The sequence below is a fragment of the Trachemys scripta genome, chromosome 1 (genome assembly GCF_013100865.1).
Source record: "Trachemys scripta elegans isolate TJP31775 chromosome 1, CAS_Tse_1.0, whole genome shotgun sequence".
NCBI lineage: Eukaryota > Metazoa > Chordata > Testudines > Emydidae > Trachemys > Trachemys scripta.
In genome coordinates, this window is record NC_048298.1 from 87,169,985 (window position 1) to 87,187,646 (window position 17,662).

General features: G+C 44.7%; 1 protein-coding gene across 1 annotated transcript in view; it reads right to left on the reverse strand.

The window, feature by feature from the left end:
• LOC117879505 (heat-stable enterotoxin receptor-like) overlaps positions 1-16,757 on the reverse strand; it is a 33,308-nt gene extending 16,551 nt beyond the window's left edge. The window contains exons 1-5 of the mRNA XM_034774747.1: positions 16,644-16,757; positions 11,802-11,939; positions 5,831-5,919; positions 4,450-4,541; positions 2,828-2,986 (exon numbers count right to left, since the gene is read on the reverse strand). Coding sequence (XP_034630638.1) covers positions 2,828-2,986; positions 4,450-4,541; positions 5,831-5,919; positions 11,802-11,939; positions 16,644-16,698 — 533 coding nt within the window. The 5' untranslated portion in view covers positions 16,699-16,757. The remainder of the gene's footprint in view (positions 1-2,827; positions 2,987-4,449; positions 4,542-5,830; positions 5,920-11,801; positions 11,940-16,643) is intronic.
• Positions 16,758-17,662: the final 905 nt, after the last annotated feature.

Genomic DNA, 17,662 nt, shown 5'->3' on the forward strand with positions numbered 1-17,662 from the left:
GGGGTTTTGAGCCTCTGCAGGTACTTCCTAGTTAAGGCTCTCATTTAGCAAATAATTTTAACTTTAACAATGTGCTTAAGTGATACGCTGAATTGGGGCCTTAGACAGGGACTTCCTGGGCACTGGCCGGTCAGAGCAGTTCCTAGATAGCTGACAAACTCTGTTGAAACTTTTAATCTCTGTCTGTGCAAACAATGTCACATTTTCCCTCTCTGCTATACATTTTCCCCAAATATCCTGTATGGGGAATCAGAAAAAAAGAGTAGAGTGCAGAGGGAACTGGAAGCCCTGCAAATTTACCATCTGCTGAGCTGGGTAGATGGAGGAAATAGAACAGAGGAAAAGTGGAAGCAGCCTTTGATTCTCTGATTCAAAGAAATACAGGATCAGTGTTAGGATAACTTCCATCTTTTAAAAGAGAGCGAATATCTTTAAATAAACCGCAAGTGAGAACTTGCAAAATGGTAGACGACTTTTATGATAATAATTTTAGGTTTCTCTAGAGTCATTCATCTTGGAGGATCCCAAAGCACTTTACACACTGTGGATATAAGGATTATTTCATCCACTACTAAATACAATTATTTCTGGGACAGAATATGGCAACTCATTAGTAGCAGATAAGGAAAACAATGCTTCCATTTTAGAAAGAACAAAGACTTTCTCCAAATGAAACTGCAGGCTGATTTTAGATTAGCAGAATATAATTCTCCAATTTGGAATTTGTTAGGACCACCAACACTGACCACATCCCCATTCATGTAAACAGTGACATTCAGTTATGTTTATGAATTTACTTTGATTTATAACTCTAATACCAACAGACACACATTTAAAGCTCTGAGTGTCCTCACAACAAATTAAAATCACAATATCAAATACAAGCATAAATTACATTGCTCTCACTTTTTCCATCCACCTCATCTACAAATGGACCTTGTAGCATGTGATGAGGTATACCAGGCCTTCCCTGCCCCCGTGCTGGATGTTTCACCACCCTGGCAAATCTGCCCAAAGGCAGAGTGTCACCTGGGAAAGTGGGGCCATGAGTGCAGATCTCTGAGCATGGCCTAGAGAAGCCACTCAGGCTCTGGTACTGGCAGAACCAATAAGACTTGATCCTTCAGTAGTTAGAAGAGCCCTGAGGAGGCAGTCAACAATCAGACTCACCTGTCTGCTTCTGCTAAGAGAGAGCATGGGGGGAAGCTAGAGCAGGAGAGCAGCTCCCCAGTGTTAACCCAAACCATCCATGACCAGGTCAGAGGCTCACAATTTGACCTTACCTTCAGTTTAAGCATGCAACAAACTCTTCATTTTTATTGAGAGTTTAAAAGCCCAGGTGGCCATTTCTTTAAATTAATTTCAACTAACTGTTACTCATCTAGCAAAGGCATACGGCACAAGATGCCTTGCTCCTGGCAAGCTGTGACAGAGCTTCTCTGGAAAGCTAGCTGATCTGGCAGACCAGGTGAGAAGCATGATCCAGAGCAGATCAGGCTTCACAGAGAATGACCTGTTGACAGCCCCATTTCTTCTGTAACAAGGGCTTCTGTTGACCACAATTGCAGCAGTACAGTTTAGGGAGAGAGGTGGTCTTATGGGCAACCAAGTCCCAAACTATTTAGTACTTTATAGGTGAAACCCAACCCTTCAGCTCCACTTGGATCCCAACAGGCAGCCAGTGCAGATCCCAGAGCACCAGCATTATGTGCTCTTAATGTGAAATTCCACTCACTAAGCAGGCAGCTGCATTCTGCACCAGCTTCAGTTTCCAAGTGATCTCAGCTCATTAGAGTAGTCTAGGCTGAAAGTGAGAGAAGCATGAACAATGGTGGTGAAGTCTGCCTGCATCTGAAAGAAACTGTCCTATTCATCTCACCAGATACAAGACTCTTGGCTATAGCTTCTAGCAAAGCACCCTGGAGCAGTCGTCAGTCTAACAAAACACCCATATTACCAACATGTTCCATAAATGGCTGTTGGTCCATTTGGGGATCTGATATAATCTTTGCAAATTCTTTTGATAGTTTCCCTCAACCCACTCAACCTCAACTTCAATCTTATGTCTGTGATGCTTCAGCCAGCTAGCTCTCAGCTAGCTTTCCACAAACAAATCTTTCTTTGCCTCCTGCACAGCCACGGCATCATAAAACTGTAAAAGTTCTTAATGTTCCAGCTAGTCTAATTAGCACAAAACTTCCTCCTGAAGTGCTCTAGCAGTCACCCCACTTGCTCCCCTCTTGCAAGTCATCTGTAAACCATGGCAGCGTAGGAGATGAAAAAACTGTATGAAAGAGCATGTTGGGCAAACTATATTAATAGCTGTGGACAAAAAAATCATTATAAAGTTCAACCAGGCCATGAATATTATGGTCTGCTGGCAAAACAGCATTTTCAATCAGAGCCCTGCAGAACCAAACCAAATCCATCACCCCAAGAGGAGAGGACTGTCCTAATGTGGGTTAATAGTCATTAAAGGCTACATGGTAAAGACATGGGATCTTTAATTACCTTACAAGTTCAGGACCTAAGTTCTACAGCCCATTTGAAAGGTGATAATACCAATCATAGGCAAAAAAGAATGAAAATGGGCCAAATTCTGCTTTTAGTCACTTGTTATAACTCACAGAATAATTTAGCCCATTTTGTCTGACCTGGATCTCTGGAGGCAAGCACTGTGAACTGTGGAGCAAATATTATTCACGCCTTCATGCTCACTGTGGTTGGAGCCTTCCACAATGATTCTGATGCATTACACACCAGTGGGTCTCACAGTCAATACTGAACGCTTCCTACTGCATGGAAACCCCTCCTAGTCAATACTCACCGTGGGAGCAGCATGAAATTAAGCCTGTCCGCTCTGTCCCTTTCTGCCTTGTATAGCTCCGTCCTCTCCTCTACCAGATGCTCTAGGTTCCGGGAATACAGCTGCAGACGCCGGATCAAGGTATCCATGTAGCTTTCATTGGTCTGACTATGGTAGTTACTGGGAACAGTGGTTGGGAAAAGGATGAAGAAAGCACATTGGCAGGACAAGGGCAAAAGTGAGCTACAGAAGGTTATTTCAGAGTGTGGCTTCCTTGCGGTTAGAATGGAAATTGCTCAAAGCTCATAATTTCACCATTTAGCAAAGGTCTTATTCTTAAGGCATAAAGGCCTGAGGCCCACCCAGGTCACCCTGCCTTGCTAATTTTCTGAGCCCCAGTTCTCCTGGCCCTGCTAATCTCCATAGTTTCAGGTCACTTAAAATAACCTGAGACACAAATATTCAATGGGAGAGAGTACCGTGGAAAGCGAGAATCCTGAGAAGGAGCTAGAGGTGATAGGAGGCAGCAAATTAGATATGAATTTGCAGTGGGACATAGCACCAAAAAAAAAAGCCAATGCAATTTTGGGTTGCCTTATCACGAAATGGGGAAGTAAGAGGCTATGGGTCCATTCACTTATTTACTCATTGAGATCTGCTGGTTTCCACTGGTGGAACCTGGACTGAAGACTCCCATCAATGGACCATCTGCCAGAAGCAGAGATGATATAGCACAAGCCAATCATAATCTCTGCTTCACTTGGGGTCCTGAGCTAGCAGATGCAGCCTATGAAGTGGATGGGGCCAAGATGGCTGGAAGATCCAATAATTTGGATTCTGATGGAAACTGCCTTTTCCCCAAGCAAAACATCCATGTTAAGGTGGCAGTGGAACCAACTGCCCTCCCCTGCGGTAAGCCTCCCTCTAATGCAACTGCTGCAGTTGTTGGGCATGAATTGTGTGTTCCTCCATGCCCCTGGAGGTGAATCTAACTATTTTTCTGCACTTCTTTGGTGTGACCTCATCTGGAATGTTGTGTTCAGTTATGGACACCACATTATCAGAACAATAATGACAATCTGGAAAAAGTTCAGAGAAGAGCAACAAAAATATAAGCATGTGGCTGGTGGGACAGACTTATGGGGATAGGTTTAAAAGTTGTGAAATGGTCTCTGAAGGGAAATGGCTGAAAACCCATTGCTTGGGACTTTTAAATAACTAGATTAGAAAAAGTATGACAGGGAACTCATTTCACTCAAACCCTATAATTACCTTACTCTGGGTAACCTGATCTTTTCAATCACCTCACTTTGTGGTCATCTGAATCCATTAATATCACCAAAACAAGTCATCTAAACTTTCTAATCATCTCATCCCCAGAATATCCAACTCCATTAATTTCCTGAAATCTGGACATCATGACCCATTATCGGACACTTGGGTAGTCCCTATTTACACAATGTAATAATTTGGGCTCTGGGTGATCATCTCTCTCACACACCCACACCTGCCCTTTTGTCAAAGGATGAGGAAGGGCCCAGTCAGTGGATTCTGTCTCTCACTGATTGAGTCATGTTGCATCAGAATACACACCTATAACTATCAGCATCCAAGTAGCTGGGAGTTTGGAACACAGTGCTTACCTGAATATTTTAGCCAGAGTGCTCTCAATTTTCTTAAAGTCAGGCCTTTTCTCTGGATCTTCCTCCCAGCAACTTTTTACAAGCATACACACCTGAGAATGTACAACCCCGGAAAAATTCAGGTGAGTAGTTGCAAAGAATGGTAATAGGGTTAAACAGCAAGACCAGGATCTGTTCACTAGTCAATATGGAATTCCTCTCCCATCCCTTTTGGCCAGTAACTTATTAAAATGTGACCAATTGTTATTAATCTGTGACCAGGGAATTCACTATAGGCACCTTACAGCAACACTCACTTCACGTTAGCCACTAGTCAGCAGCCAGATGATACTGACCTTCAGTAATGGCTACCAACCTGAACAGAATTTGAATCAGTGGTCCATAAATGAAAGCCAAATGAAAGGATCCAATCCCCCAACCTGGTACCAGACTGTAATTATTGACCTAGAAGTGAAAGCCTTAGTAATTCCATCCCCAATTCCCTGAGCTTGGGTCCTGGCTGGAACTGGTGACTCAGAGATAAAAAGTCATGCTGTTACCAGTCCTCTGAGATATCCACTTTAGTGCTTAATGATTATTGTGGTTTAATAATATCAACATTTTTAAAGACATACTACTGTAATATAGAAATTAATACTGTACTACTGTTTGAAAGTGTTGTCAAAAGATAAGAGTAGCCCTTTCCCAAATAGTTACATAGACCCCATAAATCACTCTACTTAAGAATATAGGATTTGCCACACTGGATCAGATGATCCATTAATGAAGTCCAGTATCTGGGCTCTTGTCATGTTGAATCAGATGATTAATCAGTTAGCCCAGTTATCCCACCTGCAGAATTGGCTAATAGCTGATGCTTCAGACAAAGGTAAAACTCCCTCCCCTTGATGCATCTGGACAGGACGAACAGTCACTTGTGCCATACTAAACATTCATGTGTTCCTTAAAATGAAAAAGGGGTCTTCTTTGTCCCATATCTCGCATCAAAAATGTAATGCAATAAAATAATAATAATTCTAAAAGTGGGGAAAATATCCTGTGATTTGTTTGCTTTTTTTTTTCCTTTTCTTTTCCAGTGGATTGGCAAACGCTTCCCACTGGACACCATGTGAATTCAGAAAGACCCACCCTTAACACATGTTGTAGTTGTTGGAAGCCACCAGGTGCAGAAGAAGGAAATGCTGTGTTATGGGCACTGGAGTGAGGAGGAAAGAAGTCCAGAGAATTACATTTCACTGCAATGAGGTTAATTATGGGACATTTTTTCTTCCTGAAAGGCCACAGCATTGGAACATACAGTGTGTATAGCCTTCATCCTTCCACACCAGCCATCTCTGGCCTGGCTAGAAGCATTTCCTCTTTTCCTTTAGTGTAGGCTTACTTCCAGCTCTCCTTCTCCTGCAGTCTCTAGGATCAGGTCTGGGCGGAAGGGTCTAACTCCTTTGCCACTCTCCACTCTGTAAAGTTTCTCTAACAAAAAAAAAAAAAGCGCAATATTTAAACAACAAAGTGGTAGTGCATTTCTGGGTGAGTTCAGTATGCCAAGGTAGTTTTCTAAATAGAGATGGGTCCAAAGCAAAAGCATGGCTCTGGACACACATGTTTTTTTATTTGATCTGAACTTTTGGAGGGGGGGGAGGGGTTCTAGTTATAAGGCTCAAGGCCAAACCAGAGTGACTTGAAGCCACCTGAGAAATGAAAGGAACAGGAATGTACATGGGCATGTATTGGGCATGACAGACATAGACATGACAACTTCCCAAGTGGGCAGTAACCATATTAGTTCCTTTCTCAGGATGGGGTGTACCCATAGTAAAAGGCAATGTGAGAAGCCCATTAGGATATTATGGCCTGATTTTCAGAAGCGCAGAGCACAATCTCACAACGGCTTTTGGAGCTGCAGAGCTCAGTCCCTTTAAAAATCAGAGCATTAATATATATGAGTATAATTTTGAAACATAGCAGTTTGTCGTCTTATTTGTACCCATAAGCAGGAAGACACTGTCCCATCCTACCAAAACTCTCTGACTCCTGGACATGTCAGAATCCAGGTCATGTTTTCAAAACTCATTCATACTGTGACATCAACAAACTATTAGCTTGCTTCCTAACATGCAATAATGAATGTTCTGCTAACCCAACCATATAAAGGGCTTCTGTAAGAGATATCACAAATGATTCTACACATACAGCAGGGGGATTTTTTGCCTATTACTGGTCCTTCTATCTATCCATTGTGACAGACCCAGACCAGTGAGGTACAGGAGTCTGGTCGAGGGCAAATATACTGGTCACTGGATGAGTAGTTTTCTGTTCCCTGAGTGACCAGAGCAGGGGCTGCACTAGAGTAATCAGGAACCTGCTAGAACCAGTTAAGGTAGGCAGGCTAATTAGGACACCTGGAGCCAATTAAGAAGAAGCTTCTAGAATCAATTAAGGCAGGCTAATCAGGGCACCTGGGTTTTAAAAAGGAGCTCACCCCCCAGTTTGTGGTGGGAGTGTGAGGAGCTGGGAGCAAGAGGTGCAAGGAGCTGAGAGGGTGTGCTGCTGGAGGACTGAGGTGCACAAGTGTTATCAGGAGAAGGTTCTGTGGTGAGAATAAAGAAGGGGGGGGAAGTAGCCCAGGGAGTTGTAGCTGTCATGCAGCTGTTACAGGAGACACTATAGACAGCTGCAGTCCACAGGGCCCTGGGCTGAAACCCAGAGTAGAGGGTGGGCCTGGGTTCTCCCCAATTGACCTAGACAGTAGGTTCTCCCAGAGGGGAAGGTCTCTGGGCTGTTCCCCAACCCACATGGTGAATCTTTGAGGCAAGAAAATTCTCCAATAAGCGCAGGACCCACCAAGATAGAGGAGGAACTTTGTCACACCGCCTAAAATATTTACAGCATGCCAATCTTCATAGTATCTACCCTGTTTCCCCGAAAATAAGACAGTGTCTTATATTAATTTTTGCTCCCAAAGATGCGCTAGGTCTTATTTTCAGGGGATGTCTTATTTTTCAGAAATGAAAAATGCCTTATTATCGGTGGATGCCTTATTATCGGGGAGGTCTTATTATCGGGGGGATGCCTTATATTACAACGAGAGGCAAAACTGTAAGTAGGCCTTATTTTCGGAGGATGTCTTATTTTCGGGGAAACAGGGTAGATGCTTCATTTCAGAAGCAGAATATGACTCAAGTGTAATTCAAAAATTCTTCATTTGTTACCTATCATCTCTGATCCTAGCTAATGAATTAGGCCAAACATTTATAAAAGAGGAACTGTTGAGGGCTTTGAAAACCTTCCTAATAGTGAGTCCCAATCCTCACTGATTCTTGGTAGAATACTATAAAACCTAACCTCTTGGCTGTCTGAATATACACTAAACTTATTTAACCAACTTCTGAAATCAGGATCAATATCAGAACCCATTCCATCAACCACCCATATATCCCTAATACTAAAATAAAGGGAAAAGCTCCATGGAGTGTGGATGTAATCTCATTGCTAAAGAGAAACTTTAAAATCTTAACAAAAGATTGGCCCACAGAATTAAAAAAAGTTACTTGGTGAATCAAGAGTGGCCAAAGAGGCTTCAGGCCCAGTAGACTTAACCATTACTAATATTAGGAGACTATTAAATGTCCTGTCACCTGTGAGCCAGCTCTTGCAAGAGACATGGATTACATTCCATGATGCTGAGAAAGCTGTCAGTAAGTTGGTCTAAGCCTACAGGATGGAAACACTAAAGTGATTTGGAATGGACAAAAAACTTTTCTAAAATGGTGAAGCTTTATGATAAAACAGGTAAAAGTCAACACAGAGACAGACTGTGACCCTAGTGCCACTAGCTAAGTGGGGGTGGCGGGCAGTGAGAACCCAGGAACATTGTGCCTGAGCTGGCATCGTGCCTTCAACACAGCAGGAAGAACATGGCTACTGAATCACCTTTTGAAAGAGTGCAACTTGCTCTCTCACCCTCACATGCAGCAAGCCCTGCTGGCTGAAGTATGGAAGGGAGAGTATATCCCTTTCCCCTCTCCACCCATTTTGTGGAGTCCTTTGCCAGTAGTGACACTACACTTATCAAATCCTTGTGTTCACTGGGATTGTGCCTACCCTAGGGTTACCATACGTCCGGTTTTTCCCGGACATGTCCAGCTTTTCGGCAATCAAACCCCCGTCCGGGGGGAATTGCCGAAAAGCCAAACATGTCCGGGGAAATGCTGGCCGGGCACTTCCTCTCCCGCGGCTGCTCTGCTCCGCTCCTCCCCTCTCAGACTTTCAGAGCCGAGCTGCCCGAGCCAGCGCTACCGGCTTCGGGCAGCCCCACCCTGCCTCCGGACCCCGAGCCACCGGCCAGGCACTTCCCTTCCCCGCCTCCTGCTGAGCTGCTCCGCTCCTCCCCTCTCAGACTTTCAGAGCCAAGCTGCCCAAGCCAGCTCTACCGGCTTCGGGCAGCCCCCCCCGCCTCCGGACCCCGAGCCGCCGGCCAGGCACTTCTCCTACTCGGCTCCAGCTGCTCTGCTCCGGCGGCTCGGAGTCCGGAGGCGGGGGGGCTGCATGAAGCCGGTAGCGCTGGCTCAGGCATATTTGTTGTGGTGGAACAATGAGGAGAAGGCGGTCTCCTTTTATTGCTTGGATGACCTTTGTGGGAGCAACTTCAGCAGATGGGAGAGATCAGTAATCAGATTGATACAACTCAAGAAAAGGATCTGATAAAAACAAGCTGAAGTGTTTGAAATAACCAGCTTGTTCAATGAGCTTGTCGGTAAACATCAGGCAGAAGATAGTGTAATGGTAGGGTTACCATACGTCCGGTTTTTCCCAGACATGTCCGGCTTTTCGGCAATCAAACCCCCGTCCGGGAGTCTACACTAGTGGAGTGCCTGACTCTAGAATTGCTGCAGCTGTTTCATGTGGCTGGGAGGGAGGAGGGGGAATGTGGGGCGCTCAGGGGAGGGGGCGGAGACTTTGGGGAGGGGTTGGAATGGGGGCAGGGAAGGGGCGGAGTTGGGTTGGGGCCAGGGGCGGGGAAGGGGTGGAGTTGGGGTGGGGCCAGGGCCCCGTGGAGTGTCCTCTTTTTTCAATGTTCAAATATGGTAACCCTAGCCTACCCCCTGCACAAGGAGGAATAAAACTTCTTATACTCTCTGCTCCCAATTGTGCTCCCACACAGAACCGGACATCATTTGACACACAGTATGCTCTTGGACAGGGCTATAAAGATGACCAATATGCCGTGAATATAGTATGTTTAGCTAATGATTCACTATCTTCTAACTAAGTAGAGCACTGTAAACTTTCAAAAATTGGTGGTGATTTTCTTTTTTGTTTTTTAGGCAAACAGAAACCCAAAAGTAAATCTGAAATGTCCCCTCTCCCCAAAATGAGCTTTCTTAAATGTTCATTTGTATTGAGTTAGCAAATGAAAGGCTGATCTGGGCAGGGAGCATGCTGAGTTTACCCCAGAAATTCTTCTAACATGTTTAGAGGGAAAAAGCTAATCGGGAGGCTGAGTTGCTGCTGTACTACGTGTTTAAACAAACACAGGGAGGGTTTGGCAGGATGACTTAGAGGTAGAAAAGGTGTCTGAACTCGTTATCAATATGCAGTCTGGGGAATCCTAAACTCTTACATACATGTGATTATTCTGATTTATAATAGATGGATTCTGGTGTTGTGGCATTATTGAATTTACATCATATAAACAAAATTTGTCCATTTCAGGAACAATACAATGTTGGCTTCCCAATAAAATAAACATCTTCGATATCTGCAAATAAGACTCTTCATAGTTAACTTTGTCCATTGTAGGTCCTTTATTCGTATAGCCTTCTATCCGTGTAAACCTAACACAATTATCTCACAGGCCTACAAAGCTTTTGGCAAAGTCTTTTACAAATCAGGCAGATAGAGACCTAAAAGTTGTGCTCATAAAATGAGGAAGGGTCATGCATTGTCCACAATCAGATGAAAACTGGACTAAAGTTAAAATTTTCAGAACTGCCTAAGTGACTAAGAAGCCCACTAGGATGCTTTCTCGTTGACTCCACCTGCGCCTCTCGCCCTCGTGGAGTACCGGAGTCGATGGGAGAGCGCTCAGGGGGTCGATTTATTGTGTAGACAATCGCTGGAGTTAGGCAGCTAACTCATTCAAATCAATGGAAGTAAGGGACTTAACTAACCTGCTTAGGTGCTCTTGAAAATCCCCTAGGCACCTAAATACCTGTGAAGGTCTGGCCCTTGGTGGTGTTTATGCCCTTAATGTAATTGTAGACATTTCTCATATCCCCCTTAGCTGTAGAGCTGGTCAGGAATTTTTTGACACAGTTTTTCATCCAAAAATGTTGATTTGTCAAATCCTGTCAAAAGGGCAGTTTTGATTAAAATTTTCTTAGCTTTGAGTTGAAATTTTGACTCAAAATAAAAGAGCAAGAGACCCTGGAATAGCCTGCTGGTTATGGCACTCTCTTAGGATGCAGGTGCCATAAGACATCTAGGTTCTAGGGCCTGCTCTGCCTAATTCAGAGCAGAGACCTGAATACAGGTCTACCTCATTCCAGGTGAGTGCCCTAATCATGGGGCTATAGAGTCAGTCTTTCTTTATGAATATTTAACTTACATGAAGTGGAACAGCTTCAACAGGAGAGATCCACCTTAGAATAGCCTGGCAGCTAATGCACTCAGCTGGGATGTAGATGATCACAGTTCAAGTCTCTGCTCTGTATTAGGCAGAGCAGTGACTTGAACCTAGGTCTCTCATGTCTCCTCCATCTTAGGTGAAGGCCATAAACACTAGGCCAGTGGTTATTCTATAATTGATCATTCTGATTTTTCACAAAAAATTTTCAAAGGTCTCAGTTTTGTCCCACTGTAGCATGGGAAGTTTTTCAAAATCATGAAATTTCACGCAGGACAGCAAAACTGTTTCCTACCCAGTTCTAGTTAGTTGCAGAAATTGGCCAAATGACATATGGGATTTTTGAAAAATCTCCCTACATTTACCATGTCCTCTAGCCCCTGGATTGTTTTCTTGCTATTCTGATCTTCCAGTTTGTCAGACATATAAAAAGTAAGAGAGAGGCTATTACCAAGCCGCTTATTGCAATGATCTCCACAGCAGTGATCTCAATGGGATTTCACAAATACAAGATTCTGACTTCATTACAGGATGGAACAGAAGCTGGAGGCCTAGGAGACATACCCTTAGATTCTTTATGCATTGCCCAGTGAGAAAAGTAGCAGCTCAAGTACTGAACAGAGACAGTGTTTTTCACTAAAAATTGTGGAAAATGTGACAGTCACAGCCGCAACATCCAAATGTTACATTTGTAGCATAAGATAGATGTGGGTTTTAAGTCTTTTACCTTTATGGTCCCGGCAGAAGTTAGTGTAGAAGGTCTCCCTGCGCAAGATGATCTCCTGTGCAATGATTCCATAGCTGTACACATCACCTTTCTGAGACACATCAGCATGACGAAGGTGTTCAGGAGCTGTCCACAGATCTGAGCAGCCAGAAGTGGTAGATACAGAGAGAGATTAAACTGATTTATGGGAGCTTTTTCAGAACCTCACCCCCTTCATATTGTTTTAATTTTATCTTTTTACTGTTGTTACTCCCATCCCCAGTAGAGCTTGGTATTGTTTAGATATTTGTTCAGCTATTGTGTGGAAGGGCCGACTTCAATACACACTGGATAACTGACTACCAGATATGCCTAGGTTCAAACACAAGTTGTTGAGCTAGATGGAGGAATTACTGGGTGAGGTTCTATGGCCTGCGTTGTGCAGAAGGTCAGATTGGATGGTCATAAGGTCCTTGCTGGCCTTAAATTCCATGAACCTATGAAAATAATCCCCAAATGTTTTTGAGGCTGACAACATCATTGTGTCATAACATCTGTGGCTAGATAACAACATACATGTGTATTTCTTGTACACCAGTCACCCCATGATATCTAGACATTGTGGTGTTATTCTGCTGTGCCAACCTATCATGACATGTGGATATTGTATCATAATGTAAAGCAAAATCATTCTATTAGCTGCAACATAGCAATCACAATGCAAACACCACCCTGTTGTGATGAAATAACTTTGTTTCAAGGGATGAATTCTAACAACCAATAATTCTTCAGTTTGCTTGTAACAACATTTCCCCCTGAGCTATCAGAGAAAGAAGAGAAACCTGTTACTAATATAAAAATAAGAATGCCCATACTGGGTCAGACCAAAGATCCATCTAGCCCAGTATCCTGTCTTCTGACAGTGGCCAATGACAGATGCCCCAGAGGGAATGAACAGAACAGGTAATCCTCAAGTGATCCATCCCGTTGCCCATTCCCAGCTTCTGGCAAACAGAGACTAGGGACACCATCCCAGCTCATCCTGGCTCATAGCCATTGATGGACCTATGCTCCATGAACTTATCTAGTTCATTTTAAAACCCTATTATAGTCTTGGCCTTCACAACATCCTCTGGCAAGGAGTTCCACAGGTTGACTGTGTGTTGTATGAAAAAAATCCTTCCTTCCATTTGTTTTAAATCAGTTGCCTATTAATTTCATTTGCCGATCCCTAGTTCTTGTGTTATGAGGAGGAGTAAAAAACAGTTCCTTATTCCCAGTCTCCACACCAGTCATAATTTTATAGACCTCTATCATATTCCTCCTTAATCATCTCTTTTCCAAGCTGAAAAATCCCACTCTTATTAATCGCTCCTCATATGGAAGATGTTCCATACCCCTCATCATTTTTGTTGCCAATAATTTCAATAAAATGAATATAAATATGAAATGGGACAATGAGAAAACCCTGAGCGGGAGGAGTGTAACATTTACATTCAGTGCACTTTTCCTAGCCACTAATGTTCCATATTCCTACCTCTATTACTGCAAATGTTTGTGTGTGAATCTAAGAACTTTCTCTTGCCATTCCAGCCCCAGGTTCTCTTCTGTCTCCATATCAGAGATGATACAATATGCGTTTATGACATTCCAGCTGGTAATCATACAAATGATTCCAGTGTCACAATTTCAGGTTTATATCTTCACTCAAAAATCAAGTGGGAGGAGAAGATAGATGGGGAGAAGAGAGGAATGCTTATTTATACAGAAATACCCCATGATGATTAGCAGAAATAGAAAAAAGATGATGAAGAAAACAGTGAAACCTATAGTTTACAGGAACTCCATCTAAAGAATATAATATATTAAGGATCTCTTTAGAGAATTATTTTAAAATGTAAAAGTTATGTAAATCTATGTAAATGACATGTTAATGTTTGAATTACATCATAGTACATCACAATATATTGTGATATTTCATGTGGACACTCCACTGTTTTGTGATCAATGATATCATGGTGTACCTCGTCTCTTTTCTGCCCTGTCACACAATCTCATTGCTGTTGGTGTGTCAGAGTGACTGTCTCCAGGACCGACAAAGGGGGGTGTAGCGGGGCGGCCTGGCTTCCAGGCGCCCCAGGAACCGATGAGCCAGAACAGCCACCAGAGTGGGCGGAGCCACCGCGGCCTGTCCCCGCCCTCCGGAAATCAAGGGGCGGGACAGGAAGTATAAAGGCCAGGCCCCAGTGCTCAGTAGCTGGCCGGCGGCGGGAGAGGACAGACGCTGGTGCCCGAGCTCCCGCGGACCTGAGCCTGCCGAGAGCCCGGTATCCCGAGGAGGACTGGCCGAGCCTGCCGAGAGCCCGGTATCCCGAGGAGGACTGGCCGAGCCTGCCGAGAGCCCAGTACCCCGAGGAGCGGCCTGAGCTTCCCCCCGCTGAGGGCCCAGAGGGAGCGACAGACCTACCTGATGCTCGGGGCCCGGAGGAGCCCATGATCTGCGACCCAGCAGACGGAACTCAGGAGGAGCAGGTACCCATGGAGGAGGAGATGGGAAGTGGCCCGGGGATAGCAGACCCCGAACCCATGTCAGTGTGTTGCGGTCAGGATCCCCACTGACTGCACGGCAGACGGACTGCTGCGGATAGGGCCCCGGGCTGGAACACAGTGGAGTGGGTGGGCCTGTGTTCCCCCCTGCCACCCCGCGCCGGGTGGCAGTCTCTCCTCCTCCCTGTCCAAGGGGCCTGGGCCTCTGACAGACTATCTGTTGGCTGCCCCGCCCTGACCTAGGGCCTGGGCTAACCCAAACTGACCCAGCCCCTGCTACAAGGCCTGGGCCACTGACTGACTATTGGTTTGCTGCCCCGCCCTGCGTAAGGGCCTGAGTCCTGAACTGTTAATTGTGTGCTCAGTCCCTGCCCAAAGGTTGAGCTCTGAACTATCAATTGTGTGCTTAGCCCCTACCCAAAGGTCGGGGCCCTAACTGTTATTCACTTTGTAGCGGGGCGGCCTGGCTTCCAGGCGCTCCGGGAAGGGACGAGCCCCACCCCGGAACTACTACAGGGGGGAAGCCGGTACAAGTTACTGGGGCCCGGCAGTCCGGAAGGGGGGCTGGTGCCCGGCTTCCCTGGCTTCCCCCCCTCTCGTTGGCCCTGTTTCACCAGTCCACCCTTGCTGGGGGCCTGGAAAAATTTTTTCACTGGGGCCCAAACCCGCTCTCAGCGGCCCTGACTGTCTCCTTTGAGAAGGAGCAGGGTCCAGTGCACTGTAACTGATCAGCTGCTTCCATGTTGAGTTTCAGAGGGGGCAGCGAGGCTCTAGAGAAAGAGAGAAAGGGCAGGTGAGAGCTGCCTGAGAAAGAAAGGAGAGACCAAGAAACAGATAGGAGCAGCAAAGGAGAGTTGTTGGAGACAGAGAGGAGCAGAGGAAAGCTGGCAAGAGTTACTGGGAGAGAGCTACAGGAGACCGGGAGGGTGGGGGAAAAGATGGTGATGGGAGCTGGTACCGAGGGCTGTTGGGAAGACCTGAAGTTGAAGAAAGTTGTTAGTGAGCCCCAGCTGGAGCTAGGGAGCCCTGCCAAGTTGCAGGAAAGCTCGTGCAAAAGCCCCAGGGCAAAGAGGAAAAATCAACTTGGTCAGGGAAAGCTGAGAATGAAACAAGAGGGCTGATGCTGGAGTGTGGATCCCAGGAGCATGGGTAGGACTCACAAGCAAAGAGGCCTGGGGAATTGGAACATTGCAGGGAGCCCTCTTCTACCGGCCTGAATGGAGGGCTGCAGAAAGCCAAGCCCAAAAACAGAGGGTTGAATCTGGAGAGATGTTCCTTAAGCAGGATAGGACTCACAGGCAGGAAGGCCTGGGAAGTAGAACACTGCAGTGAGCTCTCTTGAGGAAGACCTGACTTGGAAGGCTCTGGTACTAGAGTTGTGGGAGAAAAGCAACTCTGATAACTCTCCAGCATATGGCCTGGAGAGTGGGCCCTGGAACAAGGGCAAAGGAACTGTGAACAGAGTGGTGACTGACTCTTGGGTGGGTGACCTGGAAATGACATCACTGAAGAGCACCTGAAAAACTGTTTTGTTTATACCTGCTGTACCTTTGGATTTGGAGAGAATGGGTTTTATCATGAGGGTTATGCAGATTACTGAATGTGTACATGAATACATTGTGCCCACAGGTGGGCTTTTGAATTTGACATTGGGAGAAACTGTGTTTTTTGTATGGCTGGACCAGGAGAAACTGAGGTAGCTGAACTAGTTGTGCTGCAGTCTGCCACAGGGGACACTTTAGCTGGGGCCACCCTGCCACATGCTGTCAGAGAGCTTTTTCCCTGTAGTTCCTGCCATCTGAACAACCTTCCTGTCTTGCCCTCTCACGAACTCCCCGTGCTTTTCAAATATCAGTTGAAAATATATCTTTCTTTCCTCTCTTCTTTTTACCATTTGCTTACTTTTTCCTTCTGCCATTACTTCTCTCTGTGACTATATTATTTAACTCAGTAAAATGTTTTCAGACACAGTTTGTATGAAGGGTGCGATACAAAATAAAGTTGTATTGCATGTCATGCATTCATTTCTCTGTACTCAGTACATCTAAAACATAATAGATCACGGGATATCATGTAGCTTTTTAGAGAGTAAACATTAAAAAGTCTCAGTGGACTAAGAAAATCTAACTTTCCACAACATTATACTGAGTATGCGTTAGACAAATCAGTAAGTTTACTTTTGCATAGAAACATAAATATTGCTTTCACTTAAACCTATTTCCCCACATGCTGTAGTTTGGCCTAATAGTCCCACAATCTTATTCCAGGGCTGGAAAGAAGATGTGAAGAATTGGGATTGGGACTATTTTTGCATACCTTTCCTTGGAGGAAGAATGGAATTGCAGCCAAAATCAGTAATTTTCACCACCATGCGGCTGTCCACTACACAGTTTGTGGACTTGAGGCGGCCATGGACCTCAGTTTTGCTCGAGTGCAGGTAGGACATTCCCTGTGAGAAAAAGAGAGAGTGAGACTGTTTGTGATTGCTACCAAAATTAGTAAGAATGTGAAGGTTCATCATGAAATATATCCAGGTACTTACGTGGCCCTCATCAGCATAGTATCTGAGCATGTCACAATTATTAAAAGAATTTTATCCGCACTACACCCCTATGAGGTAGAGAACTAATTTACCAAAGGGGATTTTCCAAGGTCAAATTAGATATCTGTGGTAGAGCTCAGAAATGAAGCTAGGTCTCTAGAGTTCCAGGCCAGTGCCTTAACCAGACTATCCTTCTTTCCAACTAACGCTGTCTGATACTGTGATGTGCTTCTTGACAGTGCTAGATCTGCTGTGTTTGGGAAATTTATTTCCTCCAAGTGAAGTTCATTGAATTTGCAACAACTGCTTTTATGGTATTTTTAATAAAGGTTACAGTTTTGTATAAGTATTTTACAACCCTAAAAATGTGGCTGGGGAAATGTTCTAGTTTTTTATTTTATAAAGAATGAGCATCTTAGCTAAATGAAAAATCCCCATAACTGACAAATGTATTAGAAATGTTTCCTTTCTGTAGACATAAATCTACAAGTGGGACTCATAATCAGCAGCACTTGAGAAGGTCTGATTCTCCGAAGCAGAGGGCAGCTGAAGGATCAATGCAGAGATTACTGGATGACATTCTATGGCCTATGTAATGCAGGAGGCCAGGTTAGATGATCATAAAGGTCCTTTATGATCTTACAATTTTTGAATCTATATACGCTAGTCAATACATAATACCTGCAGTCTGTGGGCTAACTTCAGAGGTGAATCTTCCAGTTCCCTCAGCATGCAGGTTAAGCTAATTAAGATGTTTTTAGACTCCAGCTTCCTGAACTCTTTCTCTGACGCA